The 19166-nt window shown below is 40.7% G+C and overlaps 1 protein-coding gene across 1 annotated transcript in view; it reads right to left on the reverse strand.

The window, feature by feature from the left end:
- phldb1a (pleckstrin homology-like domain, family B, member 1a) overlaps positions 1-19149 on the reverse strand; it is a 43840-nt gene extending 24691 nt beyond the window's left edge. Inside the window, exons 1-6 of the mRNA XM_037688107.1 lie at positions 18880-19149; positions 13472-13567; positions 12943-13066; positions 9998-10168; positions 9055-9180; positions 5100-6094 (exon numbers count right to left, since the gene is read on the reverse strand). Coding sequence (XP_037544035.1) covers positions 5100-6094; positions 9055-9180; positions 9998-10168; positions 12943-13066; positions 13472-13567; positions 18880-18921 — 1554 coding nt within the window. The 5' untranslated portion in view covers positions 18922-19149. The remainder of the gene's footprint in view (positions 1-5099; positions 6095-9054; positions 9181-9997; positions 10169-12942; positions 13067-13471; positions 13568-18879) is intronic.
- Between the last annotated feature and the right edge of the window lie 17 nt (positions 19150-19166).

Raw genomic sequence — 19166 nt, forward strand, 5'->3', positions numbered from 1 at the left:
TTGGGTTTGAAGATTTTAATGATGGTTTTTCTAATGTTTTGATCTCATTTAATCATTTACATAATTAAGATTCACTGAGAACACTCAGGTCAAACAAATAGATTGTCCTTAATCATCCAAGATCTGAACACAAACGTCTTGTTTAGCTTTTCGTGCAAGGATATGACTGATGCTGAAAGAAAATTGTATTTTGGCACCAACGTCTTTATTCCCAAAGAGCTGAAAACTCATCTCAGGTGCTTGCTGCATTTTTATTTTGTGTGTGTGTCGTCCACTTGTCAAAATACTCTACCGAGATATCAGATTGCACATTCCTGACAACTGTTTCCTTTAAGGGAACACCAGGAGGCTGTAAAAAGAGAGGGATACAATCGGTTTACCTGAGAAAAAACAAACAACCAGACTCTGTTAAAGAGAACATCTATGAGGGAACAGTTCAGAGGAATTCAACAACAATGAACTAGCACGCAGCAGGTTGGTCCATCAGGAACAACTGATAACAGAAACAATGCTCCACAGCTTCAAATACCTGCTGAGGGGTGGAGGAAGGATAAAAAAAGCATACAAACTATGGAAGAGATGCTCATTAGTAATGAAATCCAGAAGCACAAATACATGATTAGTTGGAGAGGGGATATAAGGTTATTGCATTACTTCAGTCAGAGTCTGCAGTGATTTTCTATTCATACCATTTGTCTAAATGTGTCTCTTTTATCTACAGGCTCGGACAATAAAATCGTAGCACAGCTTCAGCCTGTCTGACACTCATGTCCATCCTTCAGCGGGTTCCCTGAGCCGCTCGTCCAGCTGGGATGGCTGCCTTCAGCCCACATGCTCTGCTCCTCTGCCTGCTGTTCTGCATGTCGGAGGCTGACCTGCGCTTGGCTTATGTCACCCACAGCAGCTTCATCTACTACTCCTGCAGCCAGGACCCGCAGCCCTGCAGCGCCTCCTCACTGACCGACTGCCGGTGTGAAAACATTCTGACGCGTTCTGCTCCCGTGCAGAGGAGAAATCTAACTGTTTGGTTCACGTCGCCATCCAATGTGGTGAAACTCCTCAACAACTCAGAGGTGATGCACCTTACACTCATCCACTGTGGTCCTCCTGGAGACACCCGGATGCCATTTTCTCCTCTGGAGAGGTATTTTGCAGTGCAGCACTTGAAGAGACTGACAGTGCTGAACGTGCCGGAGAGGCCGTTTCATCAGTGTCCTGATGCAAACCGAGCCAAGAGCTCCAATGCCGACCAAGAGCAAGGCTTTTATTTTGACTTGAACAGATACAAAGAATCCAATATGGATCTTGTTGCAGACTCAGTGAAAGACCCTTTGACTGTGTCCTCAACCCAGGTCCAAGACATCTTTTTGGGCAGGGAGCTCGGAGCAGCTCATCACGAACAGGCCAGATTGGGAATCATCCACATCTCCGTGCTGGACTGGGGTGCAGAGGTCAAGGCCTACACGGTGCAAACGCACATAGACAGCGACGGTGCGCTGCCTTTCCCTGACCTCCACCTGGCTAAACTGCCTGAAACACCTGTTATATATGTCAGCTTTGTGTACTGATAGAAATTTATTCAAGAAAAATAAAGATTTATTGTCCAAGTAGGTGCATTTGGATCTTAGACCTCACTTCTCTTGCTCCATCATCACAGACTCCCAGGTACTTGATTCAGATTCCAACATTTCATTTATTTATTCCCACAAAGCAACTCAGTTCAGCAGCTTCCAGATTTACACACCCACTCATTCAACCTTTATTTAGACAGGTTAATCCCAATGAGCCTCGGGCACTCATTTACAAGAGAGACCTGATTTTAACAAAAGGTTGTTCACTATGGAAAGCCATTTAATTCCAAATTAAATCCATTAAAAAAATGTTATTTAGAAATTATTCATCAATATTCCTTTAAATAAATAAATGTTCCGATGAAATAAAACATTTAAATTGAAATGTTTAGTTTATTATCCAAGATTATTTTTTTATTTATTTCAAGAGTTACTTTTTCATTTATTTAATAATCAAGTTTCATTTTGTTACACTTTTTGCTTTTACCCTTTATTTATACAGGTAGTCTCATTGAGTCACGAGAACTAATTTTCAAGAGAAACACGTTTAGGGAGCACATGGTGGGGGTTAAGGGCCTTGCTCAGGGGCCCAGAGTGGGGCCAATGAGGGCGGAGGCAGGTGCGGGTGTTTCACCTTTTCCACCCCATTTTGATGTTGACGGTACCGGGAGTTCAACCTGCGACTTTCCAATCACAGGCCCATCTTCTAACCTCTGCGCCACCGCTCCCCCACTTACCGGTATTTTGTAAACCTACTTGACATATTTCAGGGGCTTTTATTTTTAACCTCGTCTTTCAATTCCAAGCTCTTTAATTTCATGTTCTTATAGTCAATGAAGGTTATTTTAAACCCTTCCCACATGCTTGCAATATTCTAAACAATGCTTCTAAACTCTAAACGCTCTAAAAGAGCACAGAATGTCATAATTTCAGCTCTCTGTCTCGGCTGCACTCTCGGACACGCCCACGTCTCCACTCTGCATGGAGATCAGCTGATCAGCTGCAGGACGAAGTTATCCCTCAGCTGTGGGCTGCACACAGGTGCAAAATCATTTAAAATAATTTATTTTAAATAAAAATCCATGCCGATCGTGTGGCTCATCCATTTATCAGCCAACTGTGTGTCATGTCCAATCTTAAATTTGAAAAACCACGATAGAGCAAGTCCGCGAAAAACGGATATAGATATGGTGGTGGCCATCTTGGATTTTGACATGTCAAACCCAATTTTTGAAAGATCTTCTTACACCATGCAGCCACACCAAAATGGATGTTGGCGCCTCATTCATTTTGTAAGTTATCCAGCTTACAAGAAGGACGCACAGACAGAGGGTATTTCAATTTCCCTCTGTGCTCCACGACATGGACAATAAAGATTTTAACTCAGTCAGTTTTGCAGATGTTGAGCTAAAATGTGCTGTGGCAGTAGCTGTGATTCACTCCCAACACATGTTCTAATCTGAGCACTAACAGATTGCATGAGATTTTGTGATAATATGTAGGCCTGTCACGATAACAAATTTTGCTGGGAAATTGATTGTCTCAGAAATTATTGTGATAAACGATAATATTGTTAGAAATTTGACAATAATTAGTAATTATTGTAAAATTTAAGAAGAAATGTTGGTTAATTTTTGTGCGTAGTACCTTTTTTGACCACTGGATGGCAGTATATGACTGTTTGGATGGCTAGTGAGGGCGCGAGCAGCATGTCTCTAAGAAAAATGGGAGGGAGGCCCCTTGACGTGACATGGAAAACCTTGGCTGAATGCAGAGGTGCACACCCTGCTGGAAGCCAGGAACACTGCCTTCAGGTCTGGAAACTCAAAGGAGCTGAGAAGGACAAGGAAAGAGCTGGTTGCTGGTATTAGGAGGACCAAGGCCACATATGCACAGAGGATGGAGGGTCAATTCACCTCACAAGACCCTCGGAGCATGTGGAGGGGCATTAGGTGCATAACAGATTATAAGGGAAGGAGCGAACAATGCCTGATGCCCTCAACATGTTCTATGCACGCTTTGAAAACCCAAACAGACCACCCAGCACCAGACTCACTTCACCACCGGATGGATCTCAGCATGACCTCAGCAGAAGTAAGGAGTACTTTCAGGAGGATTAATCCACACAAGGCAACTGGCCCAGACAACATCCCCAGAAAAGTGTTGAAAGAATGTGCCGATCAGCTCTGCGAGGTGCTGGCAGACATCTCTAACACCTCACTTACCCTGGAGACAGTTCTCATCAGCCTGAAGACTGCCACCATCATCCCAGTCCCAAAAAGCTCTACAGTGACTGGTCTGAATGACTATCGGTCAGTGGCCCTCACCCCGATAGTTGCTAAATACTTAAAAAAACTGGCCCTGACTCGCATCAAAACAACCGTCAACATCAACGAGGACCCTCACCAGTATGCATACCGTGAGAACCGATCAACAGAGGATGCCATCTTCTTTGTGGTCCACACTGCGCTCAACCACGTGTAGCAGAAAAACTCTTACGTCCATATGCTCTTTGAGGACTTCACATCTGCCTTCAACACCATGATCCCCCCAAACCCTGATGGAAAAACTATCCACACTAGGACTAAGCCCCTCCATTTGAAACTGGGTACTAGACTTCAGACCACAGTCAGTGAGGATCCACAACTTCTCCTCCTTCACCATAACCCTCAACACTGACTCTGTCTCTCCTTCCTTTTTTTCGGTTCTCAAAATGGCGGACGCTCTGTGTTGTTTCAGCTCTTTAGCATAACATTTGTCACACAAAGTTTTTAATTTAAAAAAATCAGTAAACAAGTTTTCAGCTTCTTTTTGCAAAGAAAAACAACTTTTTACATGAAGGCACAGGTTTCAACTGTGAATTTTGGAGCTTCGGCAACACGGAAGTTTTTTCCTGAGGTCGGCCCGTTAGCTTAACTTCTCAGCTTAGCTTCTCAGCTTAGCTGCTTTTAGTGATCCAAAAACACGATTTTGGACGGTTAAAACAGATTTTAAAGAGAAAAGAGTAAGGGAGGGGTCAGTGAAGAACACGGGAGTTGAGCCTTTTGTCATCCGGTGTCTTCAGTAGAAAGAGAGAGACATGAAGAAACGATAAAGCTGATAAATGAAAATTAGGTTGATAATTTTCTTTCATCATGCGATTAATTGATTTGATATTTATTGCGACAGGCCTAATATATGTAAGTCTGCACATAGTGTTGTTTTCAAAGTTTGACTAAAACGGGTCTAACTTTGTCATTTCTCATCTTTAGATGTCTCAGTTTAAAACTCTGACATGAAGGTCAGCAGGCGTTGTTCTCCTTCAAGCAATGCTAAGTTTTTAGTTTTAATCCTGTTTCTTAAACAATCTGAGTTGAATTGTCCGGTGTTGTCACAATCTAAACATCAAGCTGTGTGCAACTTAGATATCATTCCTAAGAATAGAACAAATAATCAAGACACATCCAAATCCAGACTCATATTTTGTGCAGTATAAGTGTAAAACAGAATTAAAATCTAATCACATCAGCTGTAAAACTGATTTCCTACCAGTTTCTCCATTTCCTGCTCCCGCAGCCTCTCCTCCCGCTGCCAGCGGTGGTATTCCAGCAACTCGTCCTCGTTATCGCTGATCTCGGAGATGCTGTTTTTGCGTTCCCGGGTGTAAGGTTTCACAAGATTCCCTTCCCTGCTGAGGGATCCTTTCACACTCAGGGAGGGGGTCTTCCTTTGGCTGTGAGGGCTGGGAAGAGGAGACAGGGCAGATACTGAGCCTGATGTGATGGCACATGCCGGGCCGAGCTGTGGCACCCTGCTCCCTGACTCCTCCTCCAGTCCGTGGAGAGACGGTGGACTGAGTGTAAACGGTGCTTTAGAAGGAGGTGCAAGTGTTCGATGCCACTGAGGACTCTCAGGGGCCCCTGGAGATCCTAAAGTCCCTCTGCAGGACAAGTCCAGGCTGGAGCTGGTGGATCCAGTCATCCTTTGAGGGACCTGACCCTGCTCCCTCACTGGGCTGGGGGATCTCCTCTGGAGGGGGGGACCCCTTAATCGAGGGCTGGATGGAGCTGCGGGGGAAAACTTGACGGAGGATGTTTTGTGACTGAGGCTTGAGTTTTCTGGCCCCCTGACATGTGGTTTGGGGCTTGAGGTGGCCTCGCCCATCATATGTCTAAGAGGCTTTGGACTTTCTTGGGTCCTCTGAGTCCCACCAGTCCCCATAAAACCCACGGACAGCGATGACCGTGGATATGGAACAGGGGTTTGGCTGGTCCGAGCGGTCCGAACTGGTGCGGTGGGGGTTTTGTTGCTCTGACTCAGAGGGACGCTGCAGCTGTTGTCGTAGAGGGAACTTGTGGAGCTGTTTCTTCCATTCAACACATCTGCAGGAGACATCTGGAGGGGCTGTTTACCAAACGCTGACGAGGACGACGAGGACCCCTTCAGCACCAGGGTCTCCTGCAGGTTTTTTACCACGCTGCCGAGTTTGGCGTCGCTGCTGCTGGAGAAGGACTCGTGGTTTCCATTTGGGACGCCGCGGGGATCTGCAGGGGGGAGACGCAGAAACACTTGTTCACAGCATCCCAGGTGAACAAAGAAAGGAGGAACAGTTGTCAAAACACAGAGAAACAAAGAGCCAATCAGAGCCCTGCGTCTTATTTACCCCGCCGGCCTCCTTCATGCCTGCTCCGGGACAAAAGGGGTCTATAAAAGGTTCCTCAGGAGCCCACTTTAAACTGGGGTGTCTCCAAATGCTTAGTTTTGGTGTAACTCCACAGAGCAGCTAAAAATAAAGCTGTAGCTGTGTAGCTCATTCGCAGCAGATGGAATCAGGGTTTGGTCAGGAAAGAGTGGGCGAAACACTATGGGACGGGTGTGGCGGCCATTACAGCTCAGGGACGGACAGCCAAACTAATAAGGTCACAGAAAAATGGCTCCTAAATACCACAGCAGTTACACTGGGCAGAGGGCCAGACTCATAATACTCCTACTGTACGAGCGCACACACAAAACTAAATAACAATGAGGTCACCACGCCGAGTGAAAATGTAGATCACAATGTAGGCCACTGATAATTAGTTGTGAACGAGCTATTTCTGCACCCCGACAGGTTTAGTAACGATAGAATAAAGATAATTCAGGCCAGAGGTGAGGAGATAGGACCAAATTTAGAAATCATAGATTAAAACGATCTTTAAGAGAAGAATCACAGATTCTTTACAGATTCATATCTTCCTCGTCACGCCGTCATGTGACTCACAACAACAGCTTATTCTCAGTTTAAAAAAAATATAAAACTATATAAACTATAAGAGCAGGCTGCTAAATGTCTGACAAGCAACCATACACATGAAAAAACTAATCACGCCACAGAGAGACATGCAGAGTTCGGGTGTTGCCATGGAAACGTGTAAATAAAATCTCTGAATCTCTTTCATGTGCTCCCTTTGCAGGTGAATAATGGATGGAAACTGGCAACGTACATCAGATATGTGCAGTTTTCTTCAGTCTGAAGGTTGTTCAGAACCACGATGAAGATACTTTAGTTGTGTGAATGTTCATTCACACTATGATCCATTTTCCTTCTGGATGTTTACAAACATCTTTCTCGTTCCACAGTTTTCAACAAATCATAATATCAGAACGTTCAGCTCTTTCAGGACAATCCTGCTATGACTTTTAGCTTTTTGAAATATTTATCCTTTTCTGACACTTTTTTCTCTTTTAAGCTAATTTTACATCCTTCATATCTTTAGATGTGTTTACAACCTTTTACTGCTCCTTTCACATTTTGTTCTGCTTCAGCTTCTATCAGCTTCCTTGTGCAAATTTACACTTTTATTCAGCTACTTTCAGCTGTTTTTGCAGCTGTTTTTTGCTCCTTTCTAATTCTTTCTGCTAACTGAAACATTTTTGTGCTTCTTCTAACTCCTTTCTGATAATTTCAGCTTATTTATGCAAGTTTCAGCTTTTTCTGTTATTTCAGCAGCTGTTTTATGTGAATTTTAATTTTTTTCAGCTAATTCAACAATTTTTGCACTCATTTCAACTTTTTTCAGCCTAATTCAGCAACAAATGTACTCTCTCTACTTCCTTCTGGTAATTTAACCTTCTTTCTGCCTTTTTAGTTATTTTTCAGCTGTTTTTTTTTTTTTTTTGCTAACTTAAGCATTTTTCAGATAATTTCCACCTTTTGTTCTTATTAATGGTTCTTTCAGCCTAATTGGGCAAACTTGATCGTTCTGATTTCTTTTGCTAATTTAAGCTTGTTCTAGCCTTTCAGCTAACTAGCTTTTTAAAAACAAATTTCAGCTGTTTTCTGATAAGTTTTTCATGGTAATGTCTGCTACTTTCAGTCTAATCTTCATTATGCTCATTTCAGCTTGTTATGCTCCTTTCAGCTTTTTTCTGCTAGTTTCAGCTTTGTCTGTTCTTTCAGCTACTATTTAGCTCTTTTGATGCTTATTTTAGCTTTTTCAACTAATTCCATTTTTTTTTTTTTTTTTTTGCTCATTTCAGTTCTTTCCACTTCCTTCTGGTAGTTTGAGCTTCCTTCAGTCTTTTCAGCTACTTTTCAGCTATTTTTTGGTAATATCAGCTGTTCTAGCTAATTTCCAATTTTTTGTGTTCATTTCTGCTTATTTAAACCTAGTTCAGCAAAGATGTGTTCTTTCTGATTTCTTCTGCTAATTTAGGCTTGTTCTTCCATTTCAGCATGTTTTTTAGTTAATTTCAGCTGTTTTTCAGCAAGTTCTTCAACAATAAGCATTCACACTGCATTTGTGAAGGAAATGCAGTGTCTCTAGTTCGGTTTGGATTCATTCTGTTGATTTATTGTGGTGTGTCTCGGTATAAATTTTTAAGCCACTGAAATAATGAAACGAGATCTTTTGTTCCTAATAATCAGAGCTTCCTGTAAACAGTTTAGAAATATCACTGTTGTCATCCACAAGAAGCCGAAATATTTTGGTTTGAGCAGAAAACCCAAGAAAAATCATCCATGTCTTCACTGAGGTGTCTGAAAGGTGATAACTTCCATATTTAAATGCTGGGTATAAGCTTTATTTTCTTCTTATTGCTTAAAATTATAAAAATTGTAGTTTCTCTTTCAATTTATTTGGGGGGTCACGCTGCGATTTTCCAAACCGGCAGTCTTGGCCCTGCTCAGACTAGCCTTTAGCTCATCAAACCAGACAAACATTAAACAAATCTAAATATTTTACAAAAGCCTTTTTGAAAAGATCTGCCTTAATCTGTAAAACATATGTTTCCTGCTGAGTTGTGAAGTCAGACTCCACTAAACACGAGTGTGAACTGTTTTAATAGCTCGACTACAACAGAAGGAATCTGAAAGTGTTTTGTCCGACCAGAACGTTTGCTTTGCCCAAAATAGCTGCAGAGGAGTCTGAGCAGCACTTGCAGACACGGTTGTTACAGAGGTATTTCTGGATGATTGGAAATGTTCGGATTGGAGTTAGATTATTAGTTTTTGTTTGTTGTTTACCTGAGGGGAGCGGCTTCGTGGTGTGTGGTCTGAGACTCCCACCGGGCAGCATGCTCTTCATCCTCTGAGCCTCCTCGGGATGGTTGAAGCGGAAAAAGGCAGACTGACCGAAACACAGCATGCACCCTGCGAACACGTTGGTTTATTATTATTCATCTTTAAAAAGCAGCTCTTCTTATTCATTTGTTTTATGATTTAGCTGCGAGTGCTGAGGTTGAACTAGTTCATAAATACGAGCAAAGCAGAGCTCATTCAGCATGTTTACTTAGAACTTTTACGCTGTTTCCAAACCTGATCTGCATAAAACTGTGAATTTAAATCAGACAGCCTTCATTCACATTTAGAGTTTAAACATCTTATATAAACTATGGCGGACAGGTTGCTGACTCTGCATGTGGAAAACTATGAAACGGCCACAACAGCGTTCTTCTCGTTCAGCTGGTTGACGTTTGACTTGTTTCTCCTCGAACAGCAGAAGCAACTTGGAGAAGAGTTTTTTGTCTAATCAGTAAATAAAATTACCTTCTTATGATTTCACCTCATTTCAAGAACGCCTGATTTCTAGCCCGAGATTCAAGTTTCGTTTCCAGCCGAAGGTTTAACTAACATTTATTGAAATCCTTTAGAGTCCAACGCGCCGCTACTTCCTTCCCCTGGAAATAGTTTCCTCCGTTCGTTCAGTCAAAGCGTCGTTATCGTCTTGCTTGTAAAAGGGGCCTGAAGCGTGCTCCTTCTCCAGCAGCTGCTGTCTCCACACACACCGGCTTCAAATGTCATTCTGCAGGAGCTGCTGGCTCTGAGGGAGAGGGGGGCTGAAGGGGGCGGGGACTCTTTCAGCTGTTTTATGGTTAATACGCCACAGGAAGGACCCGGGCCTTGCTGGGATTCTGTAAAGCCAAAAAGTGTTTCCACTAATTTAACAGCTCATCTCTGAAGGTGCTACCTTGAGTGAGGCGGTGGGGTTTGGTGACTGGGAGCCCGTCCACAGAGCACTGGTTTCCACACGGGTGCAGGGTGATGCTGCCTGCCTGGTTCTCAATGTAGCAGTGCTGAGGTGAGACACCTGGACCCTGCAGGGGGATATCTGTCCCATCGCTGCCCAGAGTTGTTCTTCCTGCAAAGACAAAATAATAATAATAATTTCCTCATTGTTTCCTGGAAAGTGGCTGGAATCCGGAAGTGTTTTAAGGTCTGGGAGATGTGACCTCAGAGGTCAGGGCCACATGGGGTGGAGGACAACACAACCTGGGTAGGAGTTTTAAAAAGAAACAGGTGTTAGTCTCAAATCGGCACTTGAGGAATTTATATGACTGTAGAGGAGTTGTGCCCCGCCGCAGAGTGGAGGGGACTTGGAAACACTCTCCGTCCGTCCGTGCATCTTGTGAGCTGGAAAACTTGAAAAATAAACGAGGTATCGACTTTCATTTTGATGTGCGGCACCAAAAACATTAAGGTTTACTTGTTCAGTCCTGAAAGACACTCTCAAAAACTACAAAACATTCACTCAAATCCCTCAGTGACGGGGGTGATATACTGCTTGCTTCTTACTGTTTACGTTCCACAACTTTCAGAGAAGAAGACAAGTGCTATTTATTGTCTAAAAGACAGCACGGAGACGGTCACCACTGTCCCACCCTCTCCCTGCCTCAGAGACGTTAATGTCCTCTGCAAGACAAACGGCGCCAGCAGCTCGCAGACAGGCGCGCAGCAGCAACTGTGTCAGTGTGAAGAACAACAACAAGCTTTGAGGCTGATCGGTTGTTGTCACGTCATCAGTCTGGACAACTTGTGCCAATAATCTGCTAAAAAAAAAGAATCGGCTCAGGTTTGTGAAAGCATCTATATATTTTAGAGTGCACATGCTTTTTTTCCCCACTAAGAATATTTAGAGCCTTTGCGCACCAAAATAAATAAATAAAAGTCCTGATTAGAAGTCCCTCCTAAAACGGTAGTCACTGCCATGGTGCGTAAAAACACACAGAGCAGGTGCCGTTAAGTGAAGAACTCACAAAATGTTTTTTGGGGACCCCATCAGAACAGCCGAAAACGGGCGCTTCAGATCTTTAGAAGTAACAGACAAGCTAACAGACTAGCCGGTGACTAGCTAAATACTAAAAGTAGCAGTGCTAAATTAAAGTAGTAAGCTTGAAGTTAAAAATAAAAAAAGATAATAAAATTATCAAAAGACTAGCTAAAAGCCAATAGAGGCTAATTCCTAACTAAAAGCCAAACGTAAGAAAATGCTAGTAAAAATTGGCTAAATGGTCCATAAAACCAGCACAATGTTAGCTTAAGGTTAAAAAATACAAAAGGTTAAATAAAAGTATAAATATGCTAAAAGAAGCAGGACACTAGCTGAAAGCCATCAGCGTTTCTGTTTCTTTAATGTGAGGTTGTTCTGAGAGCAGGTAAGATATTTATTCGTAACCTTTCCACAGAACCCCACATCCAAATGTACGAACTGTCTCTTTAATGTGCCGTCAGCATTAATGTGTAAAAGCTGATTCAACATTCACTCTATGTCTTTCCTGTTGTTTTGTTTTTATATTTTTTTCTATACTTATTTTTTTTTTTATATATACTTTGGGGTATTTTAGTCATTCATAAAAAACTTTCGGCTCATTCAGGAGATCGGTGCTCTGACTTCTGGTTTTGTAACTTTTTTACTTTTCTAAATATATATTTTATTTACAAATATTTTCCCCATTGATTTACATTAAGATCTTGTTAATTCATTCAAAACCACTGTTCTCGAAATCATTTTAAGAAACTTGTTATATTTTTGTTTTTCCTGTAATACTATTGGTGTTTATTTACTGATTGACTACTTTTAGCTTTTTTTATACTTTTAGCTAGACTTTTAATAGTTTTAGGTTCTAGCAAGCCTTTCACTAGTTTTAGTTTATAGTTTTGATACTTTTGGCTTTTAGATATGAACTCGCTACTTTTGTTGTAATTTAGCTCTTAGCTAAAATCTAGCTACTTTTATCTTGCCTTTTAAAACGTTTAGCATTTAGCCTTTTAATATTGTAAGCTTGCTTGTTGCTTAGCTTTTAGTTAGTCTCTGGATACTTTTAGCTTTTATCTGCTATTTTGCTACTTTAGTTTTAGCTTTAGCTACTTTTAGCTTGCCTTTACTTGTATTTTTTGCTTATATCTTGCTGCTTTTATCTAGCCTTTTGATACATTTAGCTAGTTGTATTTACTTGTTTTATTTTATAGCCTTTTAGTACTTTTGGTTTTGAACAGGCCTTTTATTGGATTCAGCTTCTAAGCACACTATAGTTTTAGCCTCTAGCTAGTCTTTATACTTTTAGGTAATTGCTGCTTTAGCCTTTTGATCCTTTATAAGCGTTTAATTAGGTTTTTATTATTTTTACCTTCTAGCTAGTCATTTAGCCTAGTTAATAGTCTTTCAATATTTTAACTAGGCTTTCATTACTTACAGTACTGTATGCTAGCCTTCATTTTCTGTTTTAGCAAAGAAAAAAATCTGTTTTAGCTGACATTTTGCTACTTTTAGCTTTTAGCTAGTAACTTGATTTCAGTGTCTTCAGTAAAGACATTCAGCATGTTTCTGCAGATTAAACACGTTTTCTACTGGTTTCTATAAATCTCAGCAATTTTTAGAGCTGGGCTCAGTTTTTCCATTTCATCAGGTTTTTTTTGTTTTTTTTTATTATTATGGTTTTGTTTGTTTATCCAGTGCTGTTAGTCACAATTCAGGAAAACATTTTGATATCTATTTATTTTAGTTTAAATAATTTTATTTACTGCATAAATCATCAGAAGATGCTCTAAATATACCAATCCATAAAGGAAAGGTACAGGAGTCATCTATTCCCCCAGCCCCCTACCAACAAACAAACAAACAAACAAACACCTCACCTTCCAACAGTGGCAGCAGAGTGATGGCTGTGCTCAGGCGTCCACTTCCCAAACTCACCAGGTGGGGGCGCTCTGCCTGGACTTTCAAGGACTTGCCTGTTTCAATCAGGTCTAAAGGAGTGCTCTGTCAGAAGAAAACCATCGTTATCTAATCATTAAAAGATCAATTTACATAATATTATTATATCTGATGGAGAGGCATAAACTTTATTAAGTGTGGCTTAATTTTGTAATTTTTATGATCAGTCCAGGTTAACACCTGAACATGGTAAAACATTTGTGTGTTTAGAAAAAGATATTCATCGAATATGTCAAAACAGACTGATCAAATCACACTTACATGCCTGAACAGTTTAACAAGCTGAAGTCAAATTTAGGAATAATCCAAATTATATCCAAAAAATAATCCAAATGGACAGCTGACTCACAGCCGATGCTGCAGCTATTGAAATCAGCTAAAACTGAGTAAATGTGAGCTGTGTCATATGTGAATGATGAGTGCCCCATAACATTAAATTTAATGACTCACCTGTAAGACCTGGTGTGTTTGACGCTCGTGTGCCACTTTATTCCTGCTCACTCGGTCCATGTTGGCAGGATGGTTAGAGTCTGACACGTGTAGATCCTAAGACACGCACACAAACACACACACAATGCATCAGGGCATGAATGGGAGCACTGGGAATACTGCTGTACTACAATGGGAACAGTGCCTTCCTTAGAAACCCTTCTGCCCCAGTTCTACACCCATGTGACCGAAGCACTATACAGAGTAATTGTTTCTCCAGAACTCTGGACAAAACCACAGTGACTGAAGCCTCAAATATGACAGCAGATGGAACTACAAGAGCTGCATTTTCTGAAAAAATGCACAGGGAACACTAAGAGCTAAATGAAAATGTTGAAAATCTAAATCTGAGGCATTAAAATCAAAAGACGCAGAACATTAGCTAATAGCTAAATGGAGAAAACACCAGCTAAAAGCCAATAAGAACTACCGGTAAACAATAGCTAAAAGTCAAAAGTAACAAAATGCTAAGTAAACCCTTAGCAAAAAGTAGTTTATTTAAGTGTACTACAAGTATACTTATTTTACACTAAAAATGAGGAAGTGTACTTAAAGTTTATTTTTTATAAACTTTATTTGATATACTTAAAAATAGTATAAAAATGTCCCAATTTAGTCCAAACAAGTACAAATGTATTAAAGCAGTATACTTCTAGTACACTACAAGTATGGTGTGTAGTATACTTGATATACTTATACTTAACTTAAAGTAAACTGGCAAAAAAAACTTCAAATGTACTTCTTTTTGTTAAGGGAAAGCTAAAAATAAAAAAATTGCTAGCTTAAATTTAAAATAACAAAACACTATTCTAAAAGTATCTAAAGACTAGCTAAAAACTAAACAAAACTGAACACTAAAAGCCAACAGAAACTAAATGATAGCTAAAAGCCAACAATAGTAAAATGCTAGTTAAAAGTTGCAAAATGCTACATAATAGTGAGAAAATGCTAGCTTAACGTTAAAACATTAAAATGGCCTGGAGGAGTCTATCTGCTGCTGGATACTGGACTTCCTCAGCAACAGACCGCAGGCAGTGAGAATCGGCAGTCGCCGCTCCTCCATACTGGTTCTCAGCACCGGTACACCTCAGGGCTGTGTCCTCAGTCCACTCTGGTACTCTATATTTACACATGACTGTACCACCAAGCACAGCTCTAACGTCATCCTCAAGTATGCTGATGACACCACCATCCTGGGCCTCATCACCAACAATGATGAGAGTGCCTACAGAGATGAGGTGAAACCACTGACCAGCTGGTGTCAGGAAAATAACCTCTTTCTAAATGTTAGCAAAATGAAGGAGATGATAGTGGACTTCAGGAAACAGCGTGGAGGCCAGCACTCCGCCAACGCTGAGGTGGAGCAGGTCAGCAGCTCCAAGTTCCTCTGCGTTCACATTACTGAAGATCTATCCTGGACATTACACACAGACACTGTGGTCAAGAAAGCTCGACAAAGACTCTACTTCCTAAGAAGACTAAAGAAGTTTGGTACGAACACCAGCATCCTCACTAACTTTTACAAGAGCACAATTGAAAACCTGTTGACAGGCTGCATCACAGGGTGGTATGGGAACTGCACTAGTCAGAGCTGGAAAGCACTAGAGAGGGTGGTGCAAACAGCAGAGGACATCACTGGTAGCAGTCTCCACACCATCCAGGACATCTACCACAGCCGATGTCTGTGTAAAGCACGCAGCATCATTAAGGACCACACCCACCCAGCACAAGGACTCTTCCATCTACTACCCTCAGGCAGACGATACAGGAGTCTGTCATCGCATACAAAAAGACTAAAGGACAGATATTATCCACAAGCTGTCAGATTACTGAACCCTTGATAATAATACTGAACAACTGACAATAACATTGTCTGTGACAACTAATATGTTTATTGCTGCTGCACTATGTGGCTGTATCATGTATGTACCTTACCATCATAATTCAGTTAAACACAATGTTACTACCTGTGCAATAACCTGTCACACAACCTGTGTAGTTTAAATATTTTATTTCTTTTTCACTTTTTGGTACATTATTGTGTACCCTTATTGCATTCTTTAGTGTTTCTTGTTTGTTTTTAGCAAGTCTAATCAGTTCTTCTCATCCTGAACATTTCATTGCACTGTTGACCCTGTGTTAACCTGCATATGACACAAACAACATAACACAGCACCAACGTAACAAAAGGCTGGATGAAAGTATCAAGAGAATAGCTATAGCTAAAAGCAGAAATGTAACAACAGGCTAATTAAAAATCAAAAGCAGTTTGAGGCTAAAAAGTACCAAACAACTGAGTAAAAGTTTAAAGTACCAAAAGATTAGCTAAAAACTGAAACTTGCAAAGCTAAAAACAAATGAAAGGTAGCATGAGACTAGCTCAAAAGTAATAACATGTGAACACAGCTAAAAATTGTGAAAGACAAGCAAACAGTTGAAAGTAGCAACAATTGCTACAAGTCAAACATATCAAAAAGCTAGCTGATGCTAAAAGTAGAAGGTTAGCTGAAAGCTAAAAGTTGCAAATGTGAGAATGGGAGGGGAAAAATAAGAAAAAAAAAGAGGCAAAAAAAAGGGAGGGAAAAAAGAAAGACAAAAAGAAGAAAAAAGGGGGGGAAGAAAAAAGAAGGAAAAAAGAGAAAAAGAAAAGAAAAAAGGGAAAAAAGGAATAAGAAAGAAAAAGGAAAAAAAATAGAAAAAATAAAGAAAAAGAAGAGAAAGAGAAAAAAGAAGAAGGCTAGCTGAAAAGCTGCAAATGTAAAAGTTGTGAAATGTTATCTGAAAGTAGGATAAATGATAAATGACTGTACTTACAGTATATAGAACATTTCTATGTTATCAAGATACTCAAAGCTCTTTACATTCATAGAGCACTGTACTAGATCCATACAAAGATTAATCAGAGCTTTATCACATTCATGCACCGATGGGACACACATCAGAGGCAACGAGGGGTTCAGTGTCTTTCCCAGGGACACTTCAGCATGTGACTGTTGGTGGAATTGAACCCCCAGCTCTTGGATTGGAGGACGACTGCTCTAACCACTCAGCCACAGCCGCCCAAGAGGCTAGCGAAGAGTTAAAAGAATCAAAAGGCAGACTGAAATTTAAAAGACAGTCACAGTTAGCATTCACAGAATATGAATATCACAGTTCTGAGTTTTGAGTCGAGTGTGAACGAGCTCGTCAGGTGCTTTGAAACATCAGGTGTCATGGCTGCCTCCTCTGACCATGCTGTGACTCTTGCACAGATCCTATAAACACACCAGGTCTGCAGACAGATTTGATTCAGCTGTCTAGTCGGTCACGTCCACATCAGACAGGACAAAAACAGCGGCGCTGCTGCCACGCCAGGAACACTCACACAGGAACAGATGATGCAACACAGCTTTCTGTCTTTCACTATCACCGTCATCTCTAGGTCCCAGATTAGACACAACATGTCTGTTTTGTCTGCCCTCAGAATAAAACGTGGATTGCAGATAATGTCCAAATGTTAATTTATATTTCAGAGAAGAGCTCCAAAGCATCAAAGCTGAAGAGTTTTGGTGCAGCCTCCTTCTATAAAGATGCATGTTTCATCACAATATATTGTTTTTTTAAATATCTTGTCACATTTCTGGAAAAATCTTGAGTAGGGCCAATATTATCCAAAACTCCAACATTAATGTTCTTCCATGAAACCTATCAATAATGTGAGACTTCCTTTTGTTATAATTTAAAACAGACAAGGCAATATGTGGCCCCTTGTCTGTTCTTAATTGAAAAGAAAACAACTTTTTAAGTAAATTGATAAAACCCTGTACTATATCAAATGAACCTAAAGAAGTTTAAATTCAACATCTTAGACAAATACATTAAAACCTTTGAATTAAGCTAGGCTGAAACTTTTTAAGTAGTTGTGTTTCTAGAACTAAACTTTAAAGACGCCAAAAATCAAACATATAATTGTTTTTGTTCTACGTTTTGGCAAATTTATTGTCACAAGAGCCAATTTAGAGAAAGTATGTTTTATTTCCTAAAGAGTATTGCGAGTATGCTAACCATGATACAAGAAGAAGTTATCTGTCTTCAGGAAAATGCATTGACATTTTTTTTTTTGTGGTGCTTTGATTTCTTTCCATATCCTGATTTGACCCTATAAGAAAAAGTGTTGCCCACCACTGATTTAAGATGACAAAATCCCTGCATTTGATGTACGAATTGTATTTGAAGTGTAAAGATTGTGGCAATAAGAGGGTTTTTTTTTATTTAGGCAACTCAAAATTAGTGTGTGACATCATCGCTCAAAATTGGGCATTTCGGGTTTAAATCTTTCAAAATCATAACTCTTAAATGTATAAAGACCATTAAATGTTTCAAAGTTCCAGTTGAGTCATGTCAAGTCCAACTTTCTGTGACCCGTATAAACGTCCAAAGACATTTTTTCTGTTAAGTATATCAGCGTCAATGAGGGGGTTTTGTCCAGATTGATGTGTATGAGGGAAATGTTTTATAAAGTTTGTCTACAGTTACCAAAAGTAACACACCTAACCTCATTGATACATGTTTTATTGTACTTTTTGTAAGAGATTCTCTAAAGCTGAGGGAGGAGTAGCAAATCAAAACCCACAACAGAGACAACAGAACAGCAGATAAATAGTAATCTGGGTGTTTTAATGTCAGTCATTATCCCCCTTAAAGAAACTATTAGACTTTCATTGTCATGCCTCAACCTAGAGGTTTGTTCTTCCCACTTATCTATTCAAACTCCAACTAAAATATTCCAAAACCATCCTCGGGCTTCTGTGTTCTCTAAGTTTAGTTCACGAGACAAAGGGGGCGTTCATCAGCTGGCGTCTGATGTCACTCCAGACGAGGGTGGCGGGGTCGATACCGCACATATCTTACAATCGTGTTTGGAGTGTGAGCCCCGGAGGAGCCGGCGTCACGGAGAACAGAGCGTTCCCTCTGTTCTGCTGTGACACCGGAGCCCTGACGCCTCCTCTGTCAGCCTGTCAACACGGGCCCTCTTTGAGACTCAGACACAGGACTGGAGAGCGGGCAGGGTAATGTGTCTGTCTGCCTCACACTCATATTCCTGACAAACCTCAGTGATTTGAGCGAACACACCCAGGCTGGAGAGCAGTTTTAATGCTTCCAAATGCAGGGCCCTGCTCTGCAACCTGTCATTACGGGGGCAGCTATACCCTGCAGAGCTGCTATGAGCTGCTGAAAATAGACACTGCCAGCTCCACAGTCTGGACTGCTACTTTGAAAGACTTCTGCCGGGAGCAAACAGTGACAAAACTGAGGAGGACACTCATTTATAACAATTAAGAAAGCTAGAAAAGTAAAAAAAAAAAAAAAAAAAAAAGAGGATTATTTACCATTGACTTGTTGCAATGCTGGAAAACTTTTCTGGAAGACATGCACTTGCCATCTGTTTACTGCGACTGGGTCCATGTTTGAAGGGAAGTCAGTGTCCACATTATGATCTATGTCCTGCTGCCGGCGTTCTTTATAGAATTATTCATTCACAAACCGAGTTTCTCTGCTCTTTCCCTGCTCCCAGTGTGTTCTCCTCCCCATCCCCGGTGCAGAATTACATCCTACCAGCTTCTTAAGGTGTGTGTGTGTGTGTGTGTGTGTGTGTGTGTGTGTGTGTGTGTGTGTG

The sequence above is a fragment of the Nematolebias whitei genome, chromosome 14 (assembly GCF_014905685.2).
Source record: "Nematolebias whitei isolate Nwh7 chromosome 14, NemWhi1, whole genome shotgun sequence".
Lineage (NCBI taxonomy): Eukaryota > Metazoa > Chordata > Actinopteri > Cyprinodontiformes > Rivulidae > Nematolebias > Nematolebias whitei.